This window comes from Enoplosus armatus, chromosome 8 (assembly GCF_043641665.1).
Source record: "Enoplosus armatus isolate fEnoArm2 chromosome 8, fEnoArm2.hap1, whole genome shotgun sequence".
In the NCBI taxonomy this organism is placed as follows: domain Eukaryota; kingdom Metazoa; phylum Chordata; class Actinopteri; order Centrarchiformes; family Enoplosidae; genus Enoplosus; species Enoplosus armatus.
The window spans coordinates 17,279,292-17,302,210 of NC_092187.1; the positions used below are offsets into that span (position 1 = coordinate 17,279,292).

At 44.0% G+C, this 22,919-nt stretch overlaps 1 protein-coding gene across 1 annotated transcript in view; it reads right to left on the bottom strand.

Annotated features, from left to right (window-relative positions):
• LOC139288494 (serine/threonine-protein kinase WNK2) overlaps nucleotides 1-22,919 on the bottom strand; it is a 36,926-nt gene that overhangs the window by 4,739 nt on the left and 9,268 nt on the right. Inside the window, exons 2-27 of the mRNA XM_070909798.1 lie at nucleotides 19,102-19,274; nucleotides 18,760-18,980; nucleotides 18,517-18,674; nucleotides 16,836-16,924; nucleotides 16,127-16,346; nucleotides 13,641-13,917; nucleotides 13,438-13,553; nucleotides 12,185-13,099; nucleotides 11,299-11,539; nucleotides 10,334-11,130; nucleotides 10,168-10,206; nucleotides 9,446-9,640; nucleotides 8,890-9,276; nucleotides 8,148-8,462; nucleotides 7,943-7,986; nucleotides 6,678-6,837; nucleotides 6,464-6,580; nucleotides 5,651-5,821; nucleotides 5,359-5,410; nucleotides 5,033-5,131; nucleotides 3,810-4,612; nucleotides 3,284-3,341; nucleotides 3,120-3,193; nucleotides 2,300-2,955; nucleotides 1,427-1,653; nucleotides 1,002-1,226 (exon numbers count right to left, since the gene is read on the bottom strand). Coding sequence (XP_070765899.1) covers nucleotides 1,002-1,226; nucleotides 1,427-1,653; nucleotides 2,300-2,955; nucleotides 3,120-3,193; nucleotides 3,284-3,341; nucleotides 3,810-4,612; nucleotides 5,033-5,131; nucleotides 5,359-5,410; nucleotides 5,651-5,821; nucleotides 6,464-6,580; nucleotides 6,678-6,837; nucleotides 7,943-7,986; nucleotides 8,148-8,462; nucleotides 8,890-9,276; nucleotides 9,446-9,640; nucleotides 10,168-10,206; nucleotides 10,334-11,130; nucleotides 11,299-11,539; nucleotides 12,185-13,099; nucleotides 13,438-13,553; nucleotides 13,641-13,917; nucleotides 16,127-16,346; nucleotides 16,836-16,924; nucleotides 18,517-18,674; nucleotides 18,760-18,980; nucleotides 19,102-19,274 — 6,829 coding nt within the window. The remainder of the gene's footprint in view (nucleotides 1-1,001; nucleotides 1,227-1,426; nucleotides 1,654-2,299; nucleotides 2,956-3,119; nucleotides 3,194-3,283; nucleotides 3,342-3,809; nucleotides 4,613-5,032; nucleotides 5,132-5,358; nucleotides 5,411-5,650; nucleotides 5,822-6,463; nucleotides 6,581-6,677; nucleotides 6,838-7,942; nucleotides 7,987-8,147; nucleotides 8,463-8,889; nucleotides 9,277-9,445; nucleotides 9,641-10,167; nucleotides 10,207-10,333; nucleotides 11,131-11,298; nucleotides 11,540-12,184; nucleotides 13,100-13,437; nucleotides 13,554-13,640; nucleotides 13,918-16,126; nucleotides 16,347-16,835; nucleotides 16,925-18,516; nucleotides 18,675-18,759; nucleotides 18,981-19,101; nucleotides 19,275-22,919) is intronic.

The following is a 22,919-nucleotide window of genomic DNA, read 5'->3' on the forward strand; positions in this document are numbered from 1 at the left end:
CCAGGAAAAAACAACAACTATCGGGTAAAGGTATTGTGGTTGTGTGCTTGTGTTTGACCCTGACATTATTTGTTTGTCTATTAATTAATTATTTATTATTGTATTAGATTTTAAGTGTTTATAGCTTGGAGTAATTTGCAACACACATCCCTAGAATAAGTTTTATGTAATGGTATAAAATCAGGAAATGTTACATGTTAATTATACAGTGCATCAAAGTGATCAAATAATAATACATAAATAAATAAGTCAAACAAAAACATTTTAGATAAAAAAAACAGTCATCGGCTGCTTAAAGCACAAAACTATTGTCTTGCAGAAGAATTGAAGATGTACAATGACATTTTACAAGGAGGGATACTAAAGTGACTCTAGTCACTAAAAAATATTTTCCTTCTCATTGCAACTCCAAAATAATGTTAGCAAACTATGTTTTATTTTCTGATAGTTGTCAGCTGGTGTTATTGGCAGGAGACACAGCTTTTGGTTTTATAGAGTTCTTTGCTGTTCTCTTGGCTGTGTTCCCAACGCTACATAAACAAAGTGTGACTTGACTTTAATTTTAACTTATTTTAAAACTGAAATTATTGGAAAAAGTGCCAACCTCAGCTTTCAGACAATTATTGTTTACCGGCCCAGAAATTCCACATCGGTGCATCCATAATACTTGCAACACACATGATACATACATGCCAGGACCCAATGTACACATTGATGTGTGACAGATGCTAGCCATCTGATAAGTACATTTACAAATGTCTATGTGTAACATATGGCTTTAATGTTATGAATGAAGTTTTTGTTAAGTGAAGTTAACAGTTGGTGGTCATGTTTGTCTGTAATCCTTCAGGCTTAGACTCTTGATCCTTCTACTTGCAAAATGTTGTCCATGGACAGTACGGACAACATTAACACTGTTAAGCATTTACCTTAGCCCTAGTGGCTGTTTGTCTGTCCCATCCACACACACATCAGCATGCACATGAACCTATAATGTGTACCTTGGCCAGGGCCTGCTTGATTGGCCATTCCATCACTGTGTAGTCCAGCGTAAATGTTGTCTGAGGAGAAAGAGCCCTTCAAGGAACAGGGTTGCTGGGTGTGGACCTGCTGTTGGGCGGCGCTGGGCTGATTGCTGGAGCTGGAGCTGCCACTGGAGTGGGCAGAGCCATCTGACAGAATTGAACTTTTAGCTGGGGAGCCAGATGAACTCGCAGCACTCTCACCTTGGAAATAAGAAAAGACAGAAAAAAAACAAAGAAAGAAAAGTGTGAGTCAGAGTGAATCACTCTGTGAATCACACACTCCTACTGTTTTCTGTACCTGACGCCATTCCTGAGTTTTCCACTTTAGACTGAAAATGCTCTCCCATACACACAAATCATCACATAAACTACTTATCACCCCACCATCCCTACCCACGCACCTTTCCTCTCTGCGGAGGTGTTAAGATTGTTTTTGAGCTGCTGCACCATCGGATTGAGCAGTTTTCCAGCCTTCAGCTTGTGTTTGCTGGCCCTGCGCCTGCGGCCACTTGGGGGTGCAGCGTGAAGTAGGCCGACATTGGAGGGCAACGTTTTGCCCAGCTCCTTGTACAGACGCTCAATCTCACTCCTCTGGAACGCCTGCAGCTCAGAGATCTCCTTCATGTGTCTAGTGAGAAGGTACAGGGAGAGAACAGACAGAAATTAACTTAAAATATTTCTGACAGGCTGCTAGTCTTTTTCATCATCATTTCTAATGTGTGTGCTGGATTATAGAGTTATTCAAAAACCTCTCAATGTCTTACAGAAAAGTTAATGTTTGGAAGTTCATATTATGACTGCAACCTCATTTATTTTTACAGTATGAGTCAGTTATCTTACCAGATCAGTGTTTTTCAATGAAGTGATAATGCACACGTATTTTTAATAACTTGGTAATATGGTGATATCTACTTAATAATCAATAATATTGGGAGATGATACTTTTTACCAAATAGTGCAAAACTAAATGCTTTGTTGCAGCTATATTTCTGGTCACTGCTGTTGCCGATTCATTTTTGAAAACAGAATTAATGTGTGGCATCTTCAATAAGTTAAAACAGTTTTGGCATTAGAGCAGTCAGACCAGGAGAACTCAAAGGTAAGCCCCAAGTACTAAAAAAGGCAGTAAAAACCAAGTACCAAGTACAAGTAAGTAAGTGATGTGCACAGCTTAGATTCAAAAGTGAATAATGTTCCATGAAAACAATGTTGACAGACTATGCAACACATCTGTGCAGCTGTGGGTGAGTGCATATGTGTTTATGTTACTTTACTTTTCTCTCAGTTTCTGTAGTTCTTTCCTCATATCTGCATCCTCAAACTCGGAGTCATTGTCACTGCTGATGTAGGATGAGTGGGCATGTCCTGCAGCAGGCGAGGGAGCGTGACCGTTCATTGCCACAGGCTGTCTGCTCGGTGAATCAGAGCTCTGCTCACTTTTGCTCCGACCAGAGCGCCGCAGGAAGGCCACTGCCCTCTTCATGAGGTCGCCTCCACTGTGCTCAGACAGGGCATGAGCTGGGGGAGCTGGAGGAAGGGCTATGCTGCTGCTGTCCTCATCTGCTGAGTCAGAGTAGAGGTGAGTGGAGTGGTGGTAGTGGTGATGGGTCGGAGTGTCGATGGTCTGGGCCCGGGGGATATGGCGTGGGGTGACATCAGGGCTGGAAGAGGGGGTGGCCTGGTAGAAGTTCGGTGGGGCAGAGTAACGGTTACTACTGTGGGGTTTGGATGTTCCTGCTTTGTCAGGATCAACTGCAGCTGTCACAGAGGACCTGTTCACAGCCACACCGCCCTTCTCTTTCCGGCATGGGCCCTGGGTCTGGCTGTGAGACCCTCCAGAACCACTAGAGGGAGCCGGGGAACTGCAGGTGCTGCCACTCGTCTTGCTTTTCTCTAAACGAAAAATGACATCTGGTGGAGTGGGAATGATCTGAAAGGAAGAGAAGTCCGTGTTCATAACAAAATTAGGGTCCATAAACATCATCAACCCGGGACAAACAATGGCATAAGTCAAGGCCTGTAATATAATTCAATTTGGTCAAATGACATTTCTATTGAGTAGATTGGCTCAGAGTTTTGTAAGTGGGTTCTTACTTGAAAACGGCTTTTGGAGCTACATGAACTGGAGCTGGTGGTCACATCTCTTCTGTTCAAAACCCTGTTAGTGGCTAAAGGGCCAGGAAGAAGACAACAAATTATTCTCAAACTATCATACAGTAACAATGTGATATGGACATTACATAAACAATGATACCTACCTGCCACTGCAGAGTCACTTAGTGCACCCACACCATCTGTGCGCTCAGGAATCTGTGGCTAACAGAGAGAAAGAGATGGGTGTGGGTGTGTGTGTGTGTGTGGGAGGTTGCAATCATTTGAATAGTGGCAAGTGATAAAATACTAGATATGCTAAATCAGCGTGGTATGGGCTAGTCATTATCCTCTCCTGACCTCAGTTTTGTCTGTATGAGTCAGACCCTGATTTGCTTTTGGTAGCTTGCATACACACACACACACACACACACACACACACACACACACACACACAAGCTGCCAAAGGAGATCATGATGAATTATCATGCTGTCAGCAGTAACTTTGTTACCCTCCCCTCGTTCTAAACACAGTATTAGTCTTTCTCTTTACATCCAATAGTCAAATCAATAGCAGTGCAGAGAAACGATTCAATGATGCTGCCATTAACTTAGCTCCTAACCAGTGCTGAATGCTGAACACACACACACACACACACACACACACACACACACACACACACAGTATTTTACCAGTGGCTCCCCTTTCTTCTTAGTAAGTGCTCCTTCAGTGCTCTGGCTGTCTGAGACTGGAGGTGAGCTGACTCCCTCTGTACTGGAGGCCTGGGGGTCAGACGCAGTGCTGGACGGCTGTGAGGGAGCATGCTCCTGGTACAACAGGTTTCTCAGTTTCTCATCCAAAGTCTTGATGGTGCGGTCAACAAACTCCACCCTGCGGGGTCCCTCACCATCTGACTCTCCCGGCCCCCCACTCGCTGGCTGCTGGTGGCTTGAAGACTGAGAGTTCTGGGGGGTCTGATGTGCTGGACTCTGGGGCTGGGAGGTGACTGTCCCAGGCTGCATGGGCGTGGCATAAGGTTGCTGCAGGACCACCGATTGATGGGAGGCCAGCTGAGGGGGTAGTTCTCCAGTAGGACTGACCTTCTGATTAGGCTGGTTAGTTTGAGAGGAGGCCAAACCACCAGCTGTTCCTTTATCAATACCATTCACATCCAGAGAGACAGGTGGCACAATAGCACAACATGGCATGTCTGTTACCATAGAGACAGCAGAGACGCAAGGCTCTTCCACAGGAAGGGAGTTGTGATGACTGACACCAGCAGCAGCAGCAAGGGAATGTTTAGTTACACAGGGCTGGGGCTGCTGGATCCGGGTTTTGTCAATGTTTTGGTCTTGTGGTTGCACTGAGGTCTGAGCTGCAGGGGGCAGGGAGGAGGAGGAGGATGGACTTTGGGAGGATAAAGATGCGGCTGGGGTAGTCACTGCAGTTGTGTTGATGTTGGGCCTGACTGATGATGAGGCAGAGTTTTCAGATTCTGTAGAAATGAAAAGGTTAATTAGGCGGACAGATTTGGAGTTAAACAGCCAACACCATGAAGAAGAGGAGCTGGGTCCTGTGGGTCCCAGAGTGTTACATCACTGCTCGTCTTCCCACATCAGGCTCTGTCAGCTGGAGTATAAATCCTGTCCTTCATTTCTGCCTAGAACTACTGCAGAAGCACTCTTATATAACTGACCCCAACGGATGAACCACACAGATGCACACTCTAATGCATGCGCAGCGTCTTCACTATAAACAGCAGCAAGTAAGACACAAACGATTTACTTTGTTCTATAGACAATACACTCCCGACAGAGAAAGCAAATCCTCATATTAAAGAACTTCGTTTAGTAAGTAGTGAACCTGAAGCCGAAGTGAAGGAATCATGAATGATATTTCTGAGTGTGCAGCATACCCTGGGCTGTGGAGGTGTGAGATGCAGTCTTCTCTTTGTCTAACATGGGCGTCTCAGCCACAGGGCAGATGATAAACCAGCGCTTGCCGGTATGGAGGACTGTCAAGGACAGAGAGAAAGAAAAACTCATAAATCCACATCTACCATGAAATCAATTCAGTGGAAGAGCTAAAAAGGGTACTGACTGACCGCTTTAGAAGCAAAATAACAAATTAAACTTAACAATACAAATATGCAGGGAAGCAGCTGAGTTTAACTAGAACTGAAAGGCGTGATTAGATTTTCTTCGAGAGAATATAAAAGTTCCAGGTGGCTCAAAGTCTTACCATTTTGCTGGTACACCAGCTGTGGGGTGCTGGGTGTGGAAGCCTTCAATCCCTAAAGAAAAGGAAGGATTACTACACAGATTTGATGCATCAATTTTTCACCAACCAGCTAAAGAGCTGAACCTCAGAAATTCAGTTAAATCAAAATGTCACATCAGCAAGAGTGGTATTTTTGGCAGCTCTTGTTGGCAACGTTGCATGCAAAGTCATCTTGAGAGTGCTGTCAGGATGATGTATCCCAGGCACAGATTGCGCCATCTTAACTATTAACTATCAATAGTTCCTTTCTCACCTCTGTTCCCAGTGTGCCAGCTCCTTCACTCTGTTTGGGACTGCCTCCCTGGTCAGAGTTCCTCTCACCCTCAGTGTCCTCACTCAGCATGTCCTCAGCCTTGTCCACGATGTCCTTCAGCTGCTCGATGAACACCTCTTTTTCTAACGGCAGAATAAAATCATTCTCCACCTGAGGGGCACGATGGAAAAAAAAAAAGCGACACAAAAGTTTTTGGCTTTACAAGCAATGCTCAAAATAAAACAGTGCCTGGAACAACAGACGTATAAGCATGTTTAAGAGGGGAAACATTGTAAAGGGTAAACCAAATGACTGAAATAACCGATACATTCTCTTAATGTAGTTTGCTGCCAAGATAAAGCAAATTTTGCTATTCAATTGAAGGCCTAAGAAAATCCAAGGACTACTTTAGCAACATTTGTTCAGTTTATTACGCATTTATATTTCTAAGCATTGCACATCATAAAAGGAAATTAAATAAATATTTTTTTTCTTTAGTAAGCTTCACAAGTAGGTATTTGCCTTGGGCCACATATTTTATACACAACAAGTTGGTGGAGCAGTTATGCCATAAATAGTCATCCATCTATCTATAAATATGAGCCCAATATGAATTGGTTGGGATTGGAGGCGAGAGAAGGAGCAAGAGAGAGACAGACAAAGATTTTTTGCTGCATTGCAGCTGAGAACAGCAACACAGAGTTTTTCAGAGTTCTGAGCCACAAGAAAGCATCTCAGCCAATTCATAGCTTTCAGCACGCTACAAAAACCTTGGCATCAACTGAAGTAGCAGCGACTTCATTTCCTACATACCATGTACGTCGCAATCTCTTCCGGTGCATCGCCATCCAGGTCAAATTTGAAAGTGACCATTTTATGGTTATGAGTTTCCAACTGACATTCTACCATCTTATCGCCAGTGTTACACACCTGCAACAAGAGCGGACACAATAACTACTATTGCATTATTTTTGAACATCGACTTAAAGAAATATGTTCCTTGTTGGAATATATTTTGGTTACCCACATTGAGCATACTGAGCTTTGGCCTGTTAATCTTCTCTTGCCGAGAACGAGTGCGTGTGGACCTGCGGTGGTGTTTGCGGACTTTCCCTTCGCCTTTGCCTCCATGTGTCCCCTCATAACCATCACTCATCTCCTTCCCTGACGTGGCATCAGAGTTGACACTGGTTTTGGTGAGGAAAAAAAAAAAGCAAGTACATCAGTGCAGGTATTGCTTTATTCATGAATACCTGAATACCTGAATACCACACAGCTCTACATTTAAGTGGGATATTCAAGATTAAAATGTGCCTGCAGTTGTGTAAAAAATGCACAGACATGTTCAAAACTGTTATGCCCAAATAAAGATGGTGGATTGACAAAGGAAGAAATATTAAACAAGGCATGTGATAAATAAAAAGGAATTATCAAAGTGAAATTTGAGACACAACAATCTCAAGCGTGACAGAATCTTCTGGGTGCAATAGACAGAAATCTTTTACCGGAAATGGAAAGAAGCTAACGGTCTTTACCTCCCCTCTTCGATACGGAGCTTAGTGAAAAGGTTAGTGAAAAATGTATCGCTGCTCAGGAATGCCTGCAGGATTTGGCAAAACTCTGATCTATCAGCCATGGGTGACGCTAAACTCCACATGACCTTAAAGGGGATATAGATTTGTGGGGGATTAGCTATCTGCTATCCTTTATAAAGGAACAACTAAACTCTGAAATTAAAAAGGAGTTTTGGCTGCTGCTGGTCACAATGACACAAAAGATCAACAGATGCCATCAGAGTGTTCATCAGAGTGCACTCTGGTTTTGCGGACATGTTTGTGTCTAGCAGGAGAGCTGTCCTTTGGTCAACACACTGCCAGAGAAAGTTAGCATAGACGGCAGTCAACTAGGTCCAAAACAAAACAACACAACTGACAGAGTCATTTTTAGGGTTTTAAGTTTAGCTTTTGTCTTTTTTACTTTTTGTTTGAGCAATGCAGCCAACCAATGCAAGGTTCAGCTAGGCATCATTTCAACATGGCACTCTGGCTACTGTAACAGTGTAAACAATAGCACCTCTGCTTCTTTAAGTCTGAGGTAAGAGAGGACAGAAAACTGTTTAAGACCAAATGCATTGTGTCAACATTCATGCCACTGCTTATCAGGCAGAATGTTACTCTAGGGATTAATGTCCATTTGATGGCACCTGAAATGACTCATCCTACATGCATTGCTTCGAATTACAATCACTGACTTGTCACCTGCAAAGATGGCTGAGGGGAAATAAGCTAGTACCTGTCATAGCTCTGTCCTCCAGTGGGTTTCTCTGCGGTTAGATCCTACAGACAGAATAAATACAGAAACAACCAGAGAGAATGAATGAAAGAGAGTAACGTGTGTCAGACAGTGACTTGAGAGGAAGTACAGTGAAACTACATGCAAGTGCACTGGGATCTTTGCACTGGATTAAAATGTGTCAGAGTGAGTCATGTGTACATACCTCCGTGTTGGTCTCTGTTGGACCCTGACCTGCAGCTCCTGTGAGAGTACCGAGCTGTTTCTGCTGAGTCAGACTGGAACTGGCAGACCCAGATGATGCTCTTTGAGAGTCAGAGGGCTGCAGCACAGGAATCTGGCTCTGAACCTGACTCTGGGACTGGGCCTGCGGGGGCAGCTGGCATGGGTTCCTGTTGTCCAGCTGGGCAGCAGTGGTGGCTGTGCCCAGGCCTGACCCATTCTGCACAGGTGAGGAGAAGATTGCAGGCTGGGTGAGCTGAGCAGAGGGGACAAGCTCAGGATGGTTGACCTGGGCGTGCTGGGGAACCTGCTATAAAAGACAAATAAGATAACACATTATTGTTGTTATTATTATTGTTATTATTACATAATTGTGTTATCTTGGAAGAATCCTTCGTTGACATTTTGAGATATTTAAACATTTGTCTGCTGATGCTGTTTCTTGATAAGAATACGTCCAAAGATATTCTAAAGAATGAAGTAAAGTATGTATATAAACAACTAACCTTTTTTAAAAATCTGAATTATTTAATTAATCTGACTTTAACATATAAACGTTCATTATCCTCCAGGCACAGAACAGCAGCACAGTGACTCTAAAAACAACGCTTTTTGTGATGCAAACAAAGATGCAAAAACAATCTGACAGAGATTATCATAATCAACGGCTCCAGTTCACACCTTCTTGGTAAACATCTGCACTCCATTGCAGCCATCATAATTACCTGTATCAGAGGCTGAGTGCTGCCATTTGTGGGAGGGTGTGTGTTCTGGGACGGGGCAGTGGTTAGTGCTGATATAAATGCAGGTTGTGAATGAGAAGCGTCAGATCTAACACTCTGCTGTAGAGCAGCGGTGGGCTGATGCTGTGGGGATGTTGGTCCCATCTTGCCCAGAACGAGTGAGGGGGAAGGTATGAGGGACACAGGGATGGGTGAAACTAATGCGTTTTCAATGTGCAGAGGAGAAAGGGGGGAGACAGAGGGGGTCACAGGTCCAGGAGAAAGGAAGATGGGATTAAGAGAAGAGGTTGAAGGGTGAGGGACAGTGCAGGAGTGAGGGTAGGAGGATTCACAGTCAGTCACAGCTGTCATCACCTGGACTGTGGGATACTGTGAAGGGAACGGAAGGGAAAAAGAAAAAAAAAGGAAGAAACAGAGGAAAATCAAATAATCTAGAGGACAAAGTTCCAGCATAGGAGGATGATGCATCAAGATAACGTGCTTCAAGTCGTTATTGTTATTGGTCTGTATAATCCAAGCTAGACTCCTTGAATAATACCTGTGATGGATGTGTTGGTGGTAGAGAGTTTGACATCTGAGGAGGTTGGAGTTGTTGGTGGACAGTAGCCTGAGCCATTGGCTGTTGAGGAGGAAGTGCCTGGATTGGCACACCAGAAGATGACTGGCTGAGATTCTGCCCATGGCCCTGTCCATCTTGTCCAAGCTGTGAAATGCTCTGACCAGCAGGAATATTCTACAGGAGAACAAGAAGAGGAGGGAGAAAAAGAGGGAGGAAGTTCAATAATGGCAGGGATTCCAGTTTCATCTCTAGGTTTGGAAATCTGCATTTCCTGCCATTGACCCAGATCAGAATAGCTCACATTTTCCATCCTGTCCCTAAGCCTGGAATCAGTCTGAATCTGCTGCACATACTGGAGCACTGTGCACCTCAGACAGAGCAAGTCTGGGAGGGCTGGCGGATGCAGTGGCTACAACCCACTGTTATTCTTTTCATTACTGTTTTCATTATCTCCCTGTTGGCTGTTGTCCGAGGAAACTCCTGTTTATTGGGCTGTTGTTTTTTGTCATTCACCTACTGTCCACCACCAACACAGCTGCTTCCCATTCAGCTGCACCAAATCAAAACCAGGTACAATAATATGAGTGGCTCCAAAACTAATAACAGCATTGGCATGAATAACATGTTTAAGGGCATTATTTTCTGTCCCTCCCACATTGAGTTCCACAGTGACAAAGTATGTTGAGACAAAGACGTTCTACCTGATTCAGGAAAGCAGCGATGCAAAGATAGGGTTGAAACTGATGAAAAATGAAAATAGGGCGAGGTCAGAGGAGGGAAAACAAACACAAAATTCAAAACTGGGGCACTATGTTTGCCACCTAGCTACAATGTACTGTATGGTGATCATAAACACTGTACACTCACTTGTTGGGTGAGATGTGCAGCCTGGCTATGCTGGGAAGAGGCTTGAAGGCTTTGAGGAGTCACTACCTGGACCTGGTTAGCTCCTCCGTAGCTCTGTGGAGCAGCAGTAGACTGTGCAGGCAGGTACTGGTTCGGAGCTGGCGCGGTCTGTTGCTGCAGCGCATTGAGGGCAGAATGTGCATAGCTCTGAGAGGCAGCATCAGGTAGACCTGCAGCAGGGTAACTCTGGTGTGGGGCTGCAACTTTCACAACCGGGGCTGCTGCAGGATGAGGTTGAGAAGCTGGAGTCTGAACCTGTTGGATGGTAGACTGGGATACATCCTGGCTCTGTTGTGGAACAGCTGTCTGCATGGTTTTCTGACTGTGCTTCTGTAGAGTTGGGGTGTACACTTGTTGCTGACCAGGAGACTGAAAACTTTGAGAATGGTGGGTAGGCTGTTGTGCCATTTGTTGATGTATGGCATGCTGAGTTTCTTGGCTATGCTGGAGTTGAGGCTGAATGTAAGCCTGCCCAGCATGTTGTACTAGGTGTATATTGGACTGAGTATTTTGCGGTTGGTGCTCTTGCTGAACGGGTATCTGTTGGCTGTAAAGTGCTGGTATTGAGGAGCTCTGACCAGGCTGCTGACTTGACAGTTTGACTGCACCTTGGACCTGTTGCAGTGCGCTGGGAGCTTGTGCAGGATGACACTGGGCAGTGGCTGCCATGGTTGGGGCTACAGATGCAAGAGGGTAGCTTTGTGCTGACATGCTGGTTGCTGCTGCTGCAATCTGTTGGTGAACTGGAGCAGGATATCCTGATGCAGAGTGAGCCTGTTTTTGAGTTGGGGCCGCACAGTTCTGACAAGTTTGTTGGATTTTCAAAGGAAAAGTCAAAGAGCTCGCTCCTGTGGCCTGCTGCTGTTGGTGGCCAGGTGCTTGGTAGCTCTGTGCAACATGTTGTGGCACAGCTGATGCTGAAATACTTGCTGCAGCTTGGGTCTGTTGCACACTTGGAGGTGTGTAGCTAGCAGCACTGACTGTATGCTGGATGTTGACTGAACATAGACTGGCTGAAGCTGGTGTTGCAGCACTGTGTTGACCTGCATATGGAGCAGCAGGGTAGCTGTGTCCAGGCTGGAGGTACTGTAGTGGTGTGTTGACTGCTGTGCTGGAAGACGGCAGGCCCTGGACAGATGGTTGATTCTGGTGACCTGCTGAACTGGCCTAAGGACATAAAGGAGAGAAATTCAAATTACACCCTCTTGGGAGTGAATTTTACTGGTCAAGGATAAAATCCCACAAAAGCTAATAAGTGTGCCAATTACGTTAAGTCATACCAGATGCAAGAATAATGAGAGGATGAGGGATACAAATAAATTACTGAAACATCTGTTTCAACAATGAGCAAGCGGTGACAGGTGTGCGCTAAAATAAGGACACAAGGGAGAAATGATAAAAGAGACCAAGAGGAGGGAGATCAGATCGCCGCCCCTTCTCCTACAATGAGAGGCCATCTATCCAAGGCAAGCTAAGGAGTAAGAAAGCTGTAGCATTGGGCCAGTAAAGCAGAAAGGGAAATTGTTAAAATCTAGGTCAGTTCAAGACGGGATTGATTAAGGTTAATCAGCAGAGAAACTTGGTCAGTTAAAGATTGCAGCATTGTCCTCTAACAGGAGCAAGTTCATGATTTTTAAGAGGACGGTCAGCTCTGTAGGCCGATGCAGGTAGCAAGACTCAGACAGTAGACAGGAGATCAGACCAGCTCCATGCAGAATAATGCTGTAACTCCTACAGGCTGGGAGAAATCAGTTAAGCAGGTGTTGGCCCCACACGGGAAACTAAAGCGACTTTTCTGCTATTGTGACCTACCACTGCCACAGCTCTGGTAACTTGCTGCTCTCCGGCACAGAATCTTTCCTCGCAGTCCTGAAGGGGTTCTTGGTCCCCAACCAAACTACCACCCCGAAGATTACTCTTCAGGCTGCCAACTCCATCACTGCAGGCAGGCCTGTGGGCAGCTGAGGAGTGCAGCTGGGAGGCTTGGGTGGGTGTGGTGTGACAAGGGGCTGCTTTGCGGCCGATTATATTGAACAGGGACTTCTGAAGCACTGAGAAATCGGAACAATCACTTGAACCTTTCAGCCGTCCATAACCAGGGATGGTCACTGCTCCACCAGAGGATGGGTGGTGTGTAAAGTCACATGGACAGTAGTTTGTTGGCATGACGACAGAAGGATAGCGGAGGCTCCCTTCTCGTGACCTTAGAAGAAGTAAAGAGAGGCAGGCCTGGCACACGTGGCTTCTATGCATTGCACAGTGGTGGTTATGATGAGAGGTTAGACTCAGACTACTAAGGTCAGAGTGTCTGCGTGCACTTGGCACAGGCAGTGTTAAGTTCTCACTGGTGGCCTCTGATGACGGCCTGATGATGGTGTCACTAAAGCGGCGGTACTCAGAAGATAAAGAGACAGGGGTGACCTGCACCACTGGCAGAGCACTCTGGGAGGGGAACCCATCCTTAGCCTCTGAGTGAAGCTCAGAGGGACTGAGTTCTGACTGGTTCTCTGGTACTGTGGGGGTGGGACTGATTGATCTCTGAGACTGAATGAGGGCATGGAGTTGAGCAATGTGGTTTGCCCTGTGAGTGTCAATAACAGGGGCACTTCCTCTCCGGGCTGCAGCTCCCAATCGAGTCCTGAGCTCTGGGCTCAGTGTTGCCCCCCATACTTCACCCTTTTCACAGGAGTGAGGTCGATCTGTCAGAGAAGGGCTACTGCTCTGGCTCTGATCGAGGAGCAACCCAAAAGCAAAATACATGTTACTCAAAATGAAGAGATCATAACCAAAAAAAAAAAGAACTATAGGATGAACAAGCTTGCAATGACACATGAATGTATGAGATATCCATATGCATGACTGTGTTTATGAAGACTGACCTGCACATGTCCAAAAGTGTGTAATGGTGTTGACTGTGCAGATGAACATTGATTTTAAGTGTGTGGATACAGCGCCTGTGTTCAGGTCTGAGGCCACGTGAGCAATGGCTGCTTTCAAAGATGTGTGTATTTTAATAAATCTCAATGTACATGGTCCACCTGGGTGTGTATGCTACTGATACAGACCTGCTGTGTTGCCATAGTAATAGGCTCCAGCAGGGACTGGTAGAGGACACTCTGCTGGCTGCTGTGGGAGTCTGAGTACACAGTGGAGCCCATGCCACTGTCAAGTGTGCCGTCTGCTGCAGAGACACACAAATCAAGCACTCATATAACAGTCAAAGATTGAGCTCATTTGTTTCTGAGTGGGGGAGAACAGAATCTCTTACACGTCACTGAGGTGGCACTGGCTGGTAGGTTTCGCAGCCTGTTGTGCTGGTCTGCCTCTGGCTCTTCTGGTTCCAGCAAAGGCTGTCCTACATGTGCAGCCCCAGCAGAGATGCCCTGAGATGGTGTCATCTGGACCCTGTGACCCCCTTCACCTTGATCCACTGCAACTGCAGCAGACACAGTTCTCTCTCTTCTCCATTTGATCAGTGCCACACGGTCCCTGATCGACTTTCCCACAGTCTTAGCATCACTCTCGTGGAAGAAGCCAGACTCCACCTGACAAAGAAAAAGGGAAGAGCATGACAGGATATTTTTAGAGTGGAGCATGTGAGAGAAGAGAGAGCGCATTAAAAAGGGGAGTGTGTGAGGGAGAGATGGAGCAAGAAAAGGAAGGAATAGAAAATCTATTTTAAGGGGATAAGAGCAATGGGGAACTAGTCTCTTTGTCAAAAGCTTGGTTCATTGTTCACAACAGAACTGATGGACTGTTACTTCTGCAAATAACAAAAATTTAAGACAACACATAGAACACGTGTTGTTCAAGATATAAAATGTAATTTATAGACACATAGTAGAGTAGTTAGGCATTAGCACAAAAGCCAGAATGAAAGACCGAAAAAAGGGAGATCAAGGCCCATCAATCGAGACATATCACATCTCTCATATTGTAGTCTGTAGAGAAATGACTCATTACAGGGGATGAGGAGTGACTTGACATGGGCGTATGCCAGCCATACAATCTCATTGTCCTGTTGGTCCACATGTCTGCTCTCATCCCCATGGCGATTGTTACATAGAGGCCTTACATTTTTTTCCCCCAGCTTAACAGCATGGCCAAGGCCAAAACAGCACAGACAAATAAAGGGAGACAGAGCAGGTGGGAAAGAGATCAGTGGGAGAAAGAGAGATCAACAACAAAAAGGAAGACATTGGTTGAAACAACAGAGACAGAAAAAGCACCTTAATAAAGTGATTAATATGCAGACCTCTCAGTTAACACACCTTCCAGTCAAAACTGCTGTCTGTCACTCCTTTATTTTCACATAATGTACAAGAACACAAACTAAACTTCTTTGTGCAATAAATAGATAACACATTACAGATGTTCCTCCTGAGGCAATAGAAAGGCCTAGCATAAATCTGTTTCAAACCAAGTTTTGAAAAGGACAACGCTGAAAAAAATGATCCTCCTTGTCTCACTGAAGATTAACTGTTAAAGAACAAAGCCAGACAGCAGTTGTGTTTACATTGTTTACAATTGTCAAGCGAATTTTAAGCAAACTTTTGAAATGTTGCAAAAAATAAATGCGAATTAGGCACGCTTCCAACAACTGGTTTGGAGCAAATAAACTAGGCTCGTTGCAAAGCAAAGTTTCGTCAGAAGTTGGCGGTATTAGGCTACGGTTTACACATGGCTGTAATCTGCCAGTAAACAAGAGTAGAGGAAGTAGATATTGTGAACTGGACAAAACAAGTCACCTTGGCCATCTAACCCATCTACTGGAGAAAAATGGAGAGGTCCTCAGGAATTTGTTTCTAATGGGCAAGTTTTAATTGTTCTTTCATGTCAGCTAGTATTGGCCATGTTTCATACGGTCGGAGACTAAGACAAATTAATGGGGTTCAGTGGAAACAGCTGATCAGTTCTTTGAGCTCAATGTTCGCTACATCAGAACATATTCGTCAAAGGCGTTTCCATATCCCATTTAGATGATCAACTCTTTTTCGACAAAGGCAAAAACCACCTCAAGCAAGCGTAAAAACTTGTTTGCCCAATTGAGGAAGTTTTTCCATTTACATATAGCTTTTCTAATGCAATACTTCAAAATGTTCATACTTAAACACATAAAAATAAGTTCATGGAAACACGACTAATGACTATGTTTACATTCTCCAGCTGAAGTCAAACTGTGTTAACTCAGTCTCTTTTAATCCCATGCTCCAATAAATAATTTCATGGTGCTACAGAATGTTAGATGAGTGATATAAAGGCTTGAGGTCTGTATTATCATGGCTCCCACACTGAGAGAAATCTTCATTTAACAACATAAAGTATCCACAGGCCCTGCAATGAAAACCTGGCCCAGTAAAAGAAAACCATGTAAACAAAAATAAAAAAATAAAACAGCAATCACTGTATTCCTGGAAGAGCAAAGTAAGTTATCACCAGCAATCTGCATTTGAGTGCATTCCTTGATGATGAGATAGGAGTACTGCCAGCAGCTAAAACACACCAGGACATGCAAAGCATGGCAAACTGCATAACTAGCATGAGTTAAATCGAATTTATTACTGAAACTGAAATTATGCAGAGGATTTAGAAAAGGTCGAACCACGTCTAGATGACAGTCAATATAAAGTAGACACCACAACATAAAACAAAGAAGTACACAGATTTCATCCAGATGTATCTCCAAATATTTTCAGATTTTTAAATATTTATATGAATAAGTTCTTCCGATTATATCCTCAATTATTCACTCACCATCTCTTGTGCCACATTCTCAGGGATTTCCTTTTCCAAGTCAAATGTGAACTCGATGGCTCCACTCTCCTTGTACTTCCCTTTTAACTTCTTGTGGTCCTCCACCCACAGTTTCAGGGCTATTGAGGCCTTTTTCCCATCATCCTCTTCAGCTAGCTCCACCCTAACACCTGTGTCCTCAGCAAAGAAAGCATGGTTCAACAGGTCCTTGATGGTGTACCTGGGAGAGGGAACACCAAAGCTCAAGACACAAACGTGCGCTACACACACTGATGCCACTTATCTGTAATGTATAGTGTTTACAGATAGCGTTGACATTGTTTTGGTTAGCTGCGTTACAAGACTTCTGATGTGTTGATAGTGAAAGGACATCTTGGCCTAGCCTAACATAATAATTATATCATACATAGACATGGATTACCTATGCGGCCGAGACAAAGTCACTCACTGAACCTAATCATGCTTCAATTAAAAAAAAGCCACTGGAAGCTAATTAAGGGTTATTTCCCCCATCTGTACACAAACTCATTATGTAACAGGAATGAAATACACCCTGCAGATCTGGTGGGAGACTGCAGTGCTGCTAAGAGCCCAACTGTCAGCGCCACAGCAATGAAGCGGGGGTGGTGAGACAGGCCATGAAAGACGAGAGGGCACCTTGTGGGCCCTTTTGGCTGGACACTGGACAATGATGGGGACAGTCACTCACCGCTCCTCTTTCTTTTGGCAGATACACTCCCCAATAATCTCCTTGATTTCAGGATCCATGACCTTGTTGTAGCTGGCAGGCTTCACTCCCTGAGGAAAGGGAAATATAAACAAAATACTGAGGACACGCAATGAAAGGATACTGTGTTGATGAAAAAGGAAAAACAAAGGGAGTGTGGGGATGTTTTGTGACACTCCACCCCAAACCTTATCTTTTAAGTATCACACACTCCCACCCTGTAGGCTTCTCGACCTTGACAGAGCACGGCAGCTGTGGTCAGCTTGAATCCATGTCAGTTGCAATGGATTCCAAAAAGCATCCATAGAAACCTCTTAATTCCTATTGACTGTTCAGAACACCCTGAGCATATGGATGGACAGTGAGATTTTTTCAGCTGTGATTTTGATAAAAGTATTACTTTTAAAATGGTGGAATTTTTGGTGATCCTACGTTTTCTTAGCTCAGCACTCTGACCTTCCTTACTAATCTATTTTGTTGCAAGCACAGCTTGCCCGGTTATTCTCTCCATGGCGCAGCATTATCTGTGTTGTTGAAATAACTTAGAGATCATTCATTCTTAAAAGAGACTTATTGGATCTAAGATATCAAGTATATGCATCCTCTGGATTAACATTCCTACCAATTATACAGCTGCATGCTGTATGTGCTCAGGGAGTAGTATAAAGCTATCAGGGTTTCTCTTTGATCAATCTCCTATTAATATCCTGCAGTGGTCCCTGCAGGGCACTCGAATATGCATATGGTAACAATGCAGAGAACAGTATCTAGAGGTAGCTGCACTGATGCTGCCCGACCATTAATATGGGAATAGAGGGCTTCTCTTCTCCAACAGCAGGTGAAAGAGTCATCTCTCAGATACCAACCCTGCCAAGTCTCAAGAGTGGAAAATCAATACTCTTCATTAAATCAGGAAGTCTATCATGACTTTAGACACCCCCTAATCTAAAAACAGTTTTCAGTGAGCTTTGCTAGCAGAGACACACTCATTGAAATGGAATGGAATACAGCCTTTAGGCTTCATCTAAAAAACAAAGGAGATTTGGACTGCCTCTGTGACTCCATATGGCTCATTAGATTCTTCACCCAAGAAATTCAAGGCTGAGGATCCATCTAGCTGAAAACAACAGGGCAGATCTTGTACCAAAAAGCTGCATTTCTGCAATTAAAAACTCCCCAGACTTATTGTGTTTTGAAGCAGCGAAAACACCCCTGACATTACTATGCTCTTTCTTACAGGTTCACTAAGCATGACCCTGAAGTATTACAAAATGCATACAGGGTCTATTTAGAAGGCCGTGGCATAAACAAACTTTAACAAGTTTAGAAACAAAATGATAGAGATGCACTGTATGGCTGGGAGAATGAGGAAAATATCTGTAATGGCTTTGTTATTGATATATTAACACTTCTGGTACTTTTTAAAATGATTAATAAATTGGCTAAATGTTGTATGTGTGACAGCTGATGAACAATTAGTGGAGGCCCTGTTTTGTACAATAAAAGCATAATTCATTACAGTATACTGTCACAGCTGCTATTACAAGGTTATTATGGTTCTCTTATCGTCACCATTTTGGGCTTATGAACTTTGCAGTAAATCGAATATTTTCCCTAAATCTCATTTCTGAAACAAACTGTATCAAAATGTATCTGGACTTACACTAGTGACTTTGCGGTATATCTGAGCAGCATTCTGACACTCGGAGTAGGGGTATTCTGAGGTGGCCATCTCTAGCATACACATGCCAAAGGCGTAGACATCTACAGCCTCATCATAGTGTTCCTCATACATCTCTGGAGCCATGAACTCCGGGGTGCCTGAAGAGAGAAGAGTTCCCAATGAATGTGTCATTTACTTCTTTACTGTATGAGCCATTCCAAATTACATTTCAAAGTCTCCCACCTATGACGCTCTTAGCAAAGGAAGCTGCCTTGAGTGTTGCCAGTCCTAAATCACCTATCTTGACCGAGCCTGTAGGTCCAGTGATAAAGATGTTATCACATTTGAGGTCCCTATGGATGATGGGAGGGGTCCTTGTGTGGAGAAAGTGAAGGCCTTTCAGGATCTGTCTGCACCAGCTCCTCAGCACTTTGGGCTTCATTACCTTGAAGCGCTTTAGGTAGCTGTCGGAAAAAGAGGGAAACGCATTACCTGACAATCACACGAGTTTCAAAATATATTTCAGTAAATAGATAGGCTGAAATTTCTTGAACATACTATGGGAATTGTAAAAGCAGTACTCACGTTTTTAGTGTTCCTGATGTCATGAGCTCTGTTACTAAAACAATGCACTTCTTCCCTTTAAGGGGCGACTCCCAAAAGTCATAGAAACGTACAATGTTGGGGTGTTGAAGACCCTTCAACATCTCCGCCTCCTCCTTAAAGCGCTGACGTTCCACTTTTGACAGCTTACGATCCTAGAGGAAAGACAACAGATGCAGCGGAAAGAAATAATGAATATAAAGCCTTAAAGATAAGATACTTATTATTTTCTTCACAGGAACTACCAGATGGAAGAGGCCGTCACCCTGGAGGCACTTCCTGCACATTTTAAATTCATGCATCCAGTATGTTTTAGCAAGTGGGAAAGACAGAGTGAGTGAGAGGGAGGTTAGTGTCAGTCTTTGAGCCATATACACATCTCTAATTGGACCATATGTATATCAAAGCTAATGACAGTCAGCAGTTTGTGTGTGGGGGAAGAATCCAGATGAGTGGCTTTTTCAAGCAGTAACAAGATGGAGCCTAAATATCATGCCTGTGTATTATATTTAAAGTATACCAGTCAGACGTGACTGCTCACTGGTTAGCTTTAACTTATCCAGAAACACAGAAGCTGCGTAAAGAGACATTACAGGGTGACAAACCACAGCGACTCTGGGGGGAGAATAAACTTGCACATTAAACATGGTCACACCCACTTCACACTGCAGCTAAAGGTTACACGTCATCGATCTCTTCCATCTTTCTCCATCTCCTTCACTTCCTTGCTCACTCTCTCATCCACTACCTTTTGCTCCTTTCCCCCCTCCCCCATATCTGCAATCCGCCTCCCTCTCTGCACCCCTAACACCAACCACTCCCTCTTCCATAACCAAACATCCCCCACACACTCAGATGCACATCTTCGATAACTGCTCCCTCTCAATCCCTTCCCTCATTCTCTACAAGGCTGACCCTACTCTGAGAGCACCTTGCTCTAGGTAGTGCCAAAGGTTTCTTTACTGCGATGTCCCTTTTTTTTTTTTTTTTTAAACCACCACAGCAACGACTTACGTAACAAACACACACTCAGCACTGAGCATGGAGTAGAAGCACGACCCCACCCCTCACAGACGCGGATGACACCGGTGGTGGAATGCAATGAACACAACCTAGCGAGATCAAATCCATTTCATTATTCAACCACTGTGAACTCCCTGTGAGATGACACAAACAGAGCAAATATAAAAAAATCAGCCTGAATAACCTAAAAATTAACAATGAAGCAAGATGTGCTGTGATGCAATGTGTGGAGAAGTGGAGTGATATGATGATAATGCATGGTGTGTATGTGTGTGTGTGTGTGTGTGTCAATGTGGGATATCAGGTTTTGTGTGCAAGTGTGTGGGGGGTGGGGATTTTCACTGCACTCTTCTAAAGTCCTATGAATAATTCAGTTCTGCAGAGAACCCTTTCTACTGAGGCGAGCTGAGCAATGGAAGGCTGGGCCAAGTTGGGCTGGGTTATCCCCATGTGCTCTTTGCTGCACAAGAGCAGCACATGGACCAAAGTTTACCTGAACCACAGGTCTAAAAGGAGAGACAGTGAGGAGTGAGACAGACAGCTTAAAGCACATTTTAACCCTTGAGCTGCAGCTTTCCTCCCTTCTTCTTTATCTTTATCTTCTTTATCTCATCCTCACCATCTCTGCTCTCATCTTTCAGGACTCTGCCTAAATAACCCCCTTACCCCCACCACAGAGTGTTCCCCAAGTCCCAATCACACCTCCATTTGCTCTCCCACTTCTGTTTTCCCTCTCAGCAGACATTGGGGCTTCTGCATAATTCAGAAGCCACATGTAGGCTCAGAGGTGTTGTGCACAGCATGGTGAGATACACAGACGGATACATATGCACACTGAGACACTGGAAGAATGTCACTCCCAAGGCACGCACACACACACACACACACACACACACACACACACACGACAATGGATATCACAGAAGCATCAATATATGAGACTCGTTAACTGCTTTATAGTTACGGTGAGGGATATGAGCTTTTAAGAAGTTGTGACTTATTATTACATTACATTCGAAATCCAAGCAGTGCTGCAAAGAAATCAAGTGTTTGTGTGGATTTATGTTTTCAGAATCTTATCAAGCCTGCACTGTACACTTGGATAAAGAAAAAGGCTCAGCTGGCCACAGCAAGGTGTGGAGCCGCCCAGGCGAGGTTAAACACACACATAGAAAACCATACAGGGCAGCACAGCAGAAAAATAGATTGTGACATTAGCAGGGGGCGATCTATAAAGCTGTGCTCCACTCTGCTGCCACCCACTACATCTGTGTGCTGAACTCCATTAGTTCCACAGCTCTGGTAGCTCATACAGTAACACAGACATATCAGAATGAGATACCAAAACATGGGGGGCCCTCTGGGCGCTATAGGGACCAGGTAATAGATTAAAATATATTAGTCCTGGGAACTTTGCAGCCTAATATACCATGAAATTGCAAAACTATGTGTTCAAATCAAGTTCCTGGTCTAATGTCACATGTTGTCTTTAATGCATACTGTCCATTTAAGAAGAAAGCGCCCTTTTTGTGGCGAAATCAGCTCAGCTGCTTTACCTGAGGATCTAAGGGTGGATACAACAAAGCTGTAAGCCTTACAGTTCCCAGTTAAAGGAGCTAATTGGATTTATATAAAAGGTTCTAGCTGTTTCCCTGCCAGATACTGAAATAATCAGCCATGTATAATATAACTCTATGGGCAGGGCATGGTACAAACACTGCCTTGGTTTGGAGTTTGAATTCCACTGAGGCCATCTATGCTACAAAATGTATGGTATGCACGGATAGATGGTATCACTCCAGGTGCCTTACAATGCCAGCAAAGTGGATATTTTGTTAATGAGTACAATTCCTAGCTACCCAAATTTACCTGGATACTTGTAGTACATTTTGAGTTTCTAAGCGCAACATATTGGATAAAGAAACTGCCATGCCATTAGTGAACCTTTGATACATAAATATCATAGATTAGATTATTTAAGAGTGTGATTTGGCCCTTTTAAAGAAAAAACAAGCTTGGAAGCTAGCCTGTGTAATGTAGTCTGCATTGCTGATCAATCTTGATGACTGGCCAATCAAACTCATGCAGAGAGCAGAGAAAACACACATAACTCAACATAAATCTGTCAAACAAGGAGCATCCTCCATGAAATAGCCCTGGGATATCCAGCTCCCCAACAAACACAAGTACTAAACAGTAGAGAGCTCTGCAAGCATGACAAAGGATTTACCATTAAATTGGAATTTCTGCCATGAACAGAAGCATAAAAGTCAATTCCCAAACAACATCACAAACACAAATGGTGTGTAAAAACACACAGTGAATGAATAATTATGTGTATACAGGTGAGTCAAACCATTGTTTCACTGACAACACAATGACGCAGCCAATTTTTCCTGAAGGAGCCAATTTTTGCTTGATATAAAAATTGTGCCACAGGAATTGAGGAGTCTATAGCAGGATGAGTGTCTGCTATTGATTATCTACTAATAGAATCAGACTGCTGCCGGGCTAAAGAGTGTTGAGGCAGGCCCCCTCTCCGGTGCATCAATCTAAGAGACATCTGACAGACTCACACAAGTGCGTGACAGACACTGATGGTGCTCTCAAGCAGAGAAAACTTTATGGACACAAATTCTGAAGCCGAAAACTCATGGGTACTGTATTATTAACACTAACTCCCATCTGTCATCATACAAAACATCCACACACACACACAGAGTATCACCAACAAGTTGTTTTAGAAATGCAAAAACAGGTGAGTCATGACATTTATC